This window comes from Asterias amurensis, chromosome 1 (assembly GCF_032118995.1).
Source record: "Asterias amurensis chromosome 1, ASM3211899v1".
Taxonomy (NCBI): Eukaryota; Metazoa; Echinodermata; class Asteroidea; order Forcipulatida; family Asteriidae; genus Asterias; species Asterias amurensis.
In genome coordinates, this window is record NC_092648.1 from 16501977 (window position 1) to 16512656 (window position 10680).

Consider the following 10680-nt stretch of genomic DNA (forward strand, 5'->3'; position numbering starts at 1 on the left):
ACCCACTTTTGGCTCAGAGTATTTGAACCACATGTGGCTCAAGATACTTTAACCTGCTTGTGGCTGAAGGAATTTGACCCACTTGTGGTCAGCATATTGGACCCACTTGTGGCTCAGTGTATTGGAACCGATTGTGGCTTAGTGTATTTGGACCCACTTGAGGTCTAATTGTAGAGTATTTGACCCACTTGTGGATTAATATATTGGACCCAGTTGTGGCTCAGTGTATTGGAACCAATTGTGGCTTAGTGTATTGGACCCACTTGTGGCTTAATTGTAGAGTATTTGACCTACTTGTGGATTAATATACATGTATTGGACCCAATTGTGGCTTAGAGTATTTGACCTACTTGTGGATTAATATATTGGACCCAATTGTGACTCAATGTATTTGACCCAATAGTGGCTTGAGTTTTGACCCACTTGTGGCTCAACATATTGGACCCACTTGTACATAAATACCAGCAAAACAAAATTTTGATTTTTCAAATGCATCTCTGTTTGAGATATAACAAGTCAAATACTACTTTCAAGAGCCCAACGATTACATTTCCTAAAAGGTAGTACAGTTGACTCCCGTTTTCCTCGTATTAGATCCAAACTTTGTTGTATCTTCTTGCAGTAATAATCGTGTACTAAAAATGTACAGTACTTTGTTTTTAGTTTTTAAGATTTACTTTGCATTCCTGCTTATATACTGTTTTTATACTAGTTACATGTTGTCTAGAATACTCAGCACAATTACATGGGATTGTCTACCCATTAACACCAAGGACTTGTTGCCATTATCAAGGCCCTTGACTCATGATACGTACCCCTTGAGATCAAGCTTTGCATAAACACAATGACACGTTCTTTTTACAGTTCAACTACATGTAGAAAGAAAAACAGTGCGGCCCTGAATTCTAAATTTGCAGAAGTTAGTAATTATTTAGTTCAACATTTTTTTTTATGGAAATAATCGTTAAGTTTCTTTCACCAGAAAAAAAATAATATCCTGACATTATAAAATGATGGGTACAATTCATGCATTTATTTCCCTCAAACAAAAAAACATCAGAAAAACTATTAAACACAGTTGACAATGTATGTGTTGTATACATGTGTATGAATAGTTGCAAACAAATGTGTTAATAATTGTATACATTTAAGAGCTACATGTGTATAAGGAGCAATTAATTATGATATAAATATTTTTTTTTACTTTGTGATAAACATGTTTGAATTCATGACAAGTGCAGCCATGAAAAACATGTGCATTTGAAATGTTCAAAATTGCAACGACAAAATTCAAAAAAATTCTGTCCAATCCTTTTTTCTTTTTTTAACTACGGCAGACGCTAAATGATATCCAGATTACAACATATAGTTAATTAAACAAAGATTATTTACATAGAGTATTTACTTTATAGAGTAGAAATAGTACTTTTGAAACCTAAACACAAACTACAATGTACCAGTTTTTGGTAATTAACATACAAACCTATATAGCGTTAGTTTTCCTTTTCCAGAAATAAAATACCTTAAAGAAAAAGAAATGTTTACAATTGAAAAGTGGGTGGGTACACGTAGGCAGTAATGTTTTACTTTAGTCAAACAAGCACACTGTGATAGTACAATAGTCATCATATCATCTCTTTATATGCATGTTTTTTATTGACATTACACTGTATAAATTTATCTTTTAATTCAGACACAACACTGACTACCAAAGTCATGTATGTCACTCGAACTCGCTCCGAGCAACAATGTCGTACATGTATCTCTGCGTCTATTGATTTTATGCTTACATCCAGGTTTTTTTTAAAGCATCTACAACCTTTTGAAACTTTAAGCTACATAGTATTCCATGTTAACGTTAATTTACATGTAACAAACATGAGGGTGGGGATTCTGCGACTCTTGTTCAATAGACCTCAACATGTAAATGTAGGTCACCATTGCCAAGTTCAAACAGTGTAAGTGTGTTCATAAGTCACGCACTTCTCTGAGCCAATGAACAGTTGATTCTTTTGCTTTCATTGAAGGCGCTGCTTGACCTTGTGACATTACAATACATGCATGATGATGGGGGTACATTTATTTTAAAAGCAAAACAAACAATTTAAATTTAATCAGAATGTGCTCTGATTATCATGGTTAAAACTATTTCTCATATAATACAAACATGTGTACATACATGTATCCCTTATGGTGCAAAACAACCAAGTTCAATGAGCAAACTTTAGTAAGCACAACCATTGTCATTTTCATCTTAAATATTTTCTCTAAGATGCCATTCTCTGTACATGTACCAAAAGTGGCCTTTATAAATTATAGCCTTGTTTTGGGCCAATTTACATAAAGAAAAACTAAACACTTTGTAACTCATGCACAGTGATCAGTGAGTACAACGACGCATGGATGTTGCATCACAGTGGTTTTCATTTTTCATGGCGGCAAACAGTGACTTTTAGTGTTACAAACTTTGACAAGCATGCATTAGGACCTTTTTTCAGTTGCATTTTACCAAACATTTGTCTGCCTACTACGCTTGTAAAGATGATACAACATTGGTTGCTTCGAGACTTTCATGAAATTGCTGTTTTCATGACATTTTGTCCACTCCTTAGAAATATGTTTTGGAGAAACTTGCAGTCACAATGCAATCATTTTATCTTTATTACAATTTTTTTTTGTTTAAATACATCATTCACAGGAAATTTTGCCAACATACATGTTATCAATACTGTTCAATGACTTATCACATATCAGTATTGCTTTGGTCTTCATTCAAATATTGGGTTTTTCCCGAAAGCTGCTATTTTCTCTCTAGCTCAAGATTTATGCTTTTATCAACAACACACCGATTAGTGAGAAAAGAAAAGCGCCGTTGTTTCTTGCACTGAACCTTGGGCGGATTATTTAAAGGAGCTTTCAGTGGCAAAGGGACGTTTAGAAGGAGGGACAAGATGTCTTGGGAGTGATTCAGGGATGTCATGTCCCTCCAGCTTGATGCTGATGAGGTGCTGAGCCACAGCAAACTCTTCAGAATCCAGCATCCCATCGCGGTCCACGTCAGACAGCTTCCAGATGCGACCAAGGACTGTATTAGGCAGCTTGGACTTAACCATCTGCTCTTTGGCACTTTTACCTGATACCTTACCATCAATAGGACCAAGTTTCTCAAAGAGTTGATCATAAATGTGCTTCTTCTCTGAGATGACCCACTCATTGATCTCTCCTTTGCCGTAGTCGGCGCCTTCACCAGATCCAGCGCCAAATGGGTTGTCATTCCCGACGAAGGCACCTCCTCGGATCGGCATGTGCCTGCTGTCGTTGGCCTGCTGGGCTTCTTCTGTGGGTACCATCTGCATGAGGCGAGTCATGTCCCGTGACAGCATCAAGTCCAGCTTCTCGATCATCTTGGGCTTGAGTTGATGGAACTTGGTGAAGTCCATGTCCTGAAGGACTTCCTGCATGCGCTTCATTGGGGGGAAGTCACCCGGGGATATGGCGTAAGTGCGCTCTACTTCTTTGTAGACATCAGCCAGGTTGTTGATCAGCTGTTGCTTCTTGGACTCCTTGCCAAACATGGACGGCATATCCCGACGTAGAAGACTCATCACATAGGCATGCACCTAAGTGTAAGGAAGAAAAATAAAAAAGGACAATGTTAAGACATTTAGCACTCATGGCCATGAGAATTAAAACTCAACTATACAACACATTTATACTACACTCCAGAAAGTATATCAAAATGGTAAGTCTGCAATACATATCTCATTTCCATGTTTGTCCTTAAAGGAACCTTTCTTAATAAAACAGATCAAAATGTTCATTGTGTTGCCCTTTAAATTGTCCCTACTCAAAGAGCTGAAAGTCATGCCAAACATTTGTTACACATGAAGCACCTTAATAATAATAATAAAATCTATATAGCCCCAAATCCATCGAAAGCAATGCTCCATGGCGCTTTAAATACAGAGAAACATTAAAAGACAAAATCCCTAAATAGATAAACAGAAAAAACATCAAGGTATAAAAATGAGTTTGAAATCAGTAAACAATTTCATGCAAAAAATTACAAACAATTAGGCCTATAGAATTAAACAATATACAAAGGAAATGTACAATATATCGTAGCGTCATACGTTATGGACCTTCATATGATTCCTGTTTACCGCGAAATTGTGCAAACTGCACCGGTGACAGAAGCTATGCAGTTTACTCACGGTCTGTATTTTCATCAGCTTAATCATGCTGAGAATAAAGTTTGCTGTCGTTGGTTATGCTCAAACATTTATAAAATGATTGATTTTTTGTACTAATCACTAGTGCATTATTATGCCAATATTCAAATGAGTCAAAGAAACATCATCCAACCTCGAAAGTTCAAAACAAAATTACTATCTGCTAGATTGAGTTTCATTCTGCTTTAGTCACTAGATGGATCACGTGAGGTGGTTACTATTTGGAATTCTATGGTGTGCAAATGTGGGGAAAATATTAAAATATTTTAAGTGAAAATGACAACATTTTTTAAAATTTATTTACTGCATACTGCAATAAATTCCGATAAGCGTAATAAATATTAAGTCTACATTAAAGAGAAAATATCATAGATTGGTTTCTTATCTCCTGAAACCAAACATTACTGGTCTGAAATGGGGGAAAACGGATTGTTATAAAGTGTGTGTGCATCAAGGGGGGATGGGGTGTTTTACTTTCATGCCTTATGATATCTCTGGATTCTAATATGCCATTCTAATATGCCATAATGCCTTAGGACAAAAATGTAATTAAATTAATGTAATTAAAGTAGTAATTGAATAATATTTTTGATTTGTTTTGCACGCCATACTAGCTTCTGAATATTCAATAAAATACCAACCAATGAAAGGTGTGAAAACATATGACGTTGCTCCAATGTCGTGCATGCATTTATAAGCATTGTTAATGGCGGACTGTATCTCGCAACGTAAAACCAAAACTTAAAAAATTTCAACACATCATGAAGTGAAAGTGTTATTGTTAAAAAATTTGATAGATGATTTGAAAAAAAAAAAATTAGTTTTTGATAGTAGAAAATTTTCCTGTTATCCTACTGAAAACACATGACACCAGGATACAATACAATTTTATGCAAAAATTTCAAAATGCAAAGAGAGTGTAAAAAGCAGACAAGCTGTTACCCCAGTGAAATTGTAAGATTGGATAATAAGCAAATGTCGCCTTTTTACACCTGAATGACATAATACAGGATACAAGATACAGTTCATGTACATGTACATTTATTTATGTATGAACCACAATAAGAAATTGGAAAAACTTCTGCACCTTTATATGGGGCGCCGTCTGTCAATTAATTGTTTGGCATTTTTTTATTTTTTTTTTATTTGTAAACCATGTTTTTCATGCTTCAATTTTTATGGTTTAAAAACCATGAGTTGTAAACCATGATTTTCATGTTTCAATTTTCATGGTTTATAAACCATGTTTTTTAAATGACTCATTTTTTATGGTTTATAAACCATAATTTTTAAACCATGATTTTCGTGCTTCTATTTTATGGTTTATAAACCATGATTTTCATGCTTAAATTTTCATGGTTTATAAACCATGTTTTTAAGATGACCCAATTTTCATGGTTTATAAACCATGATTTGTAAACCATGAATTTGATGCTTCATTTTTTTCTGGTTTATAAACCATGTTTTAAAGATGCGTAAAAATTCCATGGTTTATGAACCATGATTTATAAATGTTTTTTGCATGTTCATGGTTTGTAAACCATAAACTTACACACACAAAATACTACTTGGTATGTAAACCATAAAAAGGATTTGGCAACACTTTTATGGTTTACATCTAATTGCTATAAACCATGGTAAAAACTAGCCTTAAAAATGCCAAACAATTAATTGACAGACGGCGCCCCATACCTTTATACACCGTAATGTACAGACCCTTCACAAATGTGCCATCACTAAGGTCAAACAATAAAAACACACATTGTCACAGTCAACCTGGTGCGACCGTAACGCAAAAGACGATTCGCTACTCTTGAATGAGACTCAGAGTATAAAAATGCGGCATAATAATACGACACAACCAATAAATGGGAGGAATTTCTTTGGTTGGAAGTCTTCCTTTGACCTCAGTGAGGGCATTGTTTGAGCTCCTGACATTATCCGAAACAGATTAAATCTGAAACAAAGTTCGCAAATCGCAATGTACTTGTGGTAAACAATTTGATGAAATGTCAATACTATAAGTTGTTTTGTTTAAAAGGGCAGGGATTACTTTCCATATGGCGCCACCACTTTTTCACTCATTTTTAAATAAAGCCCTGATATCTCATTGATGAGGTAAATTAGACACTTTATTATTTCATATCAAATGAAAAAGTGGTTGCGCCATACTGAAAGTTTTCCAAGGGAAGCTCCATCAGTGTAGTGCAGGGTTATGAACGATATTTCCAATTCTCTGTTGTCACTTCTGAAACTAACAATTATTACAAATTGACACATCAATGAAATGAACACAGAAATACCAGAGAATAAAAATGACATTCAGTCAATATATGCAAACATCGACACAGAAAAAAATTCAAAATATAAATAAATGAAGATGAAGCCGACATCTTCTCAAAGTAATTCTGGTAATAAAATAATACAATAATATGGTCATGAAAAATGAATATCAATTTTATAGTTGTTTACCTTTGCTAGTCTTGCCCTTTTGATGAGATCATTCAGCTTTCGTAGAGCTGCATTTCCGGGCAAACTCTGGATATCTTTGAAAAGATCCAACTCTTCAGCTTCAAAGAGTTTCCTATTCATGTCAAAATGTAGAGGCTTATCCCAGAAGGACCCGATGTAAACGCGGGACACCTCTGGCGTGTTGATGACTTTCCCCAGAGACCACATAAGGGCTCCGTACACCCTCATTAACTGCTGATGGTCAACCATGTCCGATTTGTTTAGGACGATGCGGATCTTGTCATCATTGCCCTTCAGGGCCTCGATACATCTGCGGAACTCATCAGAGATGTCCAACTTGTGAGCATCGAAAAGCAGAATGATCCGATCTGCTCGTTCCGCAAACCACTCCAATACACCAACAAAATTGTACCCACGGTCTAGTCGCTGCTTTTCACCAGATAGGATACCTGGTGTGTCGATAATTGTGATACTTTCAAGGACCGGGCTCTGTGTTAGCGAGCACTGGAAACGATTCAGGAAAGCGTTACCGAATTTGCTCAGAGCTCGGTACTGTCGTTTGGGGTCGACAACAAGAGCATTACCAGGGATGACAGAGTCATTTTCACCGTATTCTATCGCCATAAATCTATCTGTGGTGGGCTCGGGACCCACGCGAATTCCAGGGAAATCTTTTTCGAGTAAATACCTGATAAATGTCGTCTTTCCTGTGGAGTACTGGCCGACGAGTAGGACCATCGGCTTCGCCAGGAAATCGGCCGCGTCCATGGCCGGCGAGTGGAAGTCATGAAATCTGTAATGTTCTTCCAACGGGTGTATCGTCGTTTTGTACAGTTCTTGCAGTCCCTCGACCACAGAATTGTAGGTGTGAGGCTGCTTTCGGCGATTCTCATCCTTATTGAGCCAAGAAAACATATTGAAATGAGAGTTTGTACCACCAAAAAGAGAGACTTACGGCGATTTGAATTTACTCGATGTCAAATAAGTGCACTGCTGTCGGCGCCCACCAATAACACAACCATGTACACGCCTTTCCTATGCGATGTGGGATCGGTGTGGTGCACTGTGGGTAAACGCCGATGACACACCAAAACAGTCTGGTCTCTCAAGAAATTGTATGCACTGAGTCACGGTAAAAAAAGAGTCGAATGCTTGACGAAAATCGGATGACATCATAATCGCCAACGCATCGTCGATTGATTGGTTGAGGGCGTCCTTGCACAAAACTTCGGCTTAAAAACTTAGCCACCACATCGGCCGCTTTTGGACCTCCATCCCATGCGTCACAAATTGTATACAAATAAAAAACATTCACTTAATTTTGTAACATCCAAGTAGATCTTTGTCTTTTTGATTGGAGAATACAACTTTCTAAACGAACAAAGCGTAGGCCTACAATTTTTAATATTGTGAAATTACACCTGTTTTTGGACATGAAGGTATTGGTAATTGTCAAAGGCAAGCCTTCACAGTTGGTGTATCTCAACTATGCATAAAATAACAAACCTGTGAAAAATTGAGCTCAATCGGTCTTGAAATCAAATTCGAAGAAAATTACTTCTTTCTCGAAAACTATGGCACTTCAGAGGGAGCCGTTTCTCGCAATGTTTAATACCATCAACCTCTCCCCCTTATACTCGTCACCAAGAAAGGTGTTCTCCGGCCTGGCGGCCGTCGGGAGCGGAGGAGTTATCGCAAATATTCCCTTCCCTGCCCCCGAAAACAACAACCTTTGAAGTTTGTGAGTTGACAGGGAACGGGAACGACGTTCTTATTCCTCCACAATTCCTCGACGATGACCAGAACGCGGTCCGGAAGTTAGCATAGGCTATTGGTAATATGCAAATTAATACAAGTAGCCTAACTTGTATTTGCATATTACGGTCATACCGCGTATCCCCTAGTTGGGCTTCTGGCTGCTCACCATAGCGCCCTCAATTTAGTTGCCCGTGTGTACTTGCTCATTGCATTTTATTTCTGTCGGCTGTAAACCCGCCACTTGCTGCCTAAATTTGAGGAAATGCAGTAATGGATATTGTGACATTATTGTACCAAAACTTGCCGGCTCCCTAATCAATCTTTCATTTTTGTTCATCAAAAGGGGTTTGGCGGTCTCCATTATAGTTTACAGATGGAACCTCTAAACTATGGGGCGGGGTTAATATTGGTCTAACTCTTCCAACCTTAACGTAATCATTATGACTAGGGTTATAGCTATTTCCTTCATCTAGGGTACATGAAGATCGGGGAGGGGGATCCTGAACTCAAAAAAATAAAAAGTAACACATAGACATTCCTTTCTTTCTGAAAATTTATTGCTGATCACTGTGTACTTATTTTTGCCTTACTTAATATTACACCGACATTACCATTGATAAAAATAAGGATTTAATGAAGTTAATTCCAGGCCCTCAAAAAGCTATTCAAACATTCCTAAATTAAAAGTCAAAAGTAGAATTTCACAAGCCAGTGACAGAAACAGTTTTTCTGCAGATTGTATGCATGGATTGTTTTGGTTACAAAATGATAATAATTGAGGACAGACAACGGTCCGTATGTTTTGTAGGGTCACGTTGCCATTGTCAATTACTATAGATCACAGACTAAAAAAGGATCAAAGTCATCGAATGGTACTGTGTTTTAAAAAGCCTGTAAAAATAACTATTGTCTTTCTCTGGTGTTAGTTTATCGGCGTTTCGCAAGTATTTTTTTATTTCCACACAATAACGATATGAAGAAAAAAAAAACAATAATTATTTGTCTCACATATTATAGTAGAAATTCTTACAATTTAAAAACTGGTTATTTGTGGGGCAATTATACAAGTATTCAAAAGTCACACATTACTAGATTCTATTATTTACAAACAACAGGAACCTGCCCTTTGTAAAAATCAACAAGCTTTATTATTACTTAATTTTCGTTGTTTGGAGACAAAGAGCATTTATTTTCCCTAAACAGCCCCAATGGTTGATTTTTAAAAGGAAATCAAATCAAAACTGTTCACAAGCACATAATCAACTTTACGTGTATTTATCTAAAAGCAAAAATTCTGAATAAAGCTAACAAAACCATAATATAGCTCATGAAAGATACAAACAATCATAGGCCTACAATCACATCAATGAGAATAAACAACATAATATTATTGCTATCATTATAGTACGTCAAAGATTTTGAAATAAGCACCAGGAAGAATTGCCAATGGCAGACATGGAATGAAATTTGAACAAAAAAGTAAAGTATTAACTTTCAGATGATATTTGGGTCAAGTTCGTTTCAAAGTAAGTAATAATGACCCCCTTTAAAAACAATAAATGAAAAATAAAGTTTCAACATCTTAAAAACCTCCAGATAAACTATAGTGATATCACAGGTATTTCAGTTCCTATCTTTAAGTTCAATTATAAGTTTCAAACAATAGAAAGACAGAATAAAGGGAAAGGGAACGGGAATCAGGACCATGGTTAGGAAAACAAGCTAATTAAGTTCTAAACAAACTATGCTCTTCTGGGAAAGTTTTTAAAATGGGAGAGGTTAAAATATGTTTTTAATATTTAACAAATCTTCACACTTCCATTTTGGAAGTTGTAATATTAATTTATTTAACTGCAATTTTAAAACAAACATCCAAATAGTACTATATTATTTTCCTTGTTTTAATTTTTTCATTGAAAAGCAAATTGGTCCTTCAGTAAGTTTTTATGAATAATTAGGTTTGTACATATATGGGAGGTGAGCCTTTTTACAGTTACAAGTCAGGCCAGGAATTTTACCTTTGAGAGAATAAGTCCATTGGCATTTCAATTTGAATGTCTTAAAGTCTATGGGCAACTGTTGAAGGGGCACCAAGAGCTGAAACCAAGGGCAACAAAGGACATGTTCCCCTTGGTCACTGTGTAATTCCAGGGGTGGATTTCACAAAGGTAGTTCTAACTTAGGACTAGTCCTAGGCAATGCTAAGAGATAGGACCAG

The 10680-nt window shown here is 36.3% G+C and overlaps 1 protein-coding gene across 1 annotated transcript; it reads right to left on the minus strand.

Annotated features, from left to right (window-relative positions):
* Nucleotides 1–1309: 1309 nt before the first annotated feature.
* LOC139947823 (EH domain-containing protein 1-like) lies at nucleotides 1310–7777 on the minus strand. Its single transcript, XM_071945625.1, has 2 exons — nucleotides 6705–7777; nucleotides 1310–3620 (listed from the first exon to the last, which is right to left on the minus strand). Exons 1-2 carry the CDS (start codon nucleotides 7617–7619, stop codon nucleotides 2901–2903), a joined length of 1635 nt encoding a protein of 544 aa, XP_071801726.1. The 5' UTR covers nucleotides 7620–7777; the 3' UTR covers nucleotides 1310–2900.
* Nucleotides 7778–10680: the final 2903 nt, after the last annotated feature.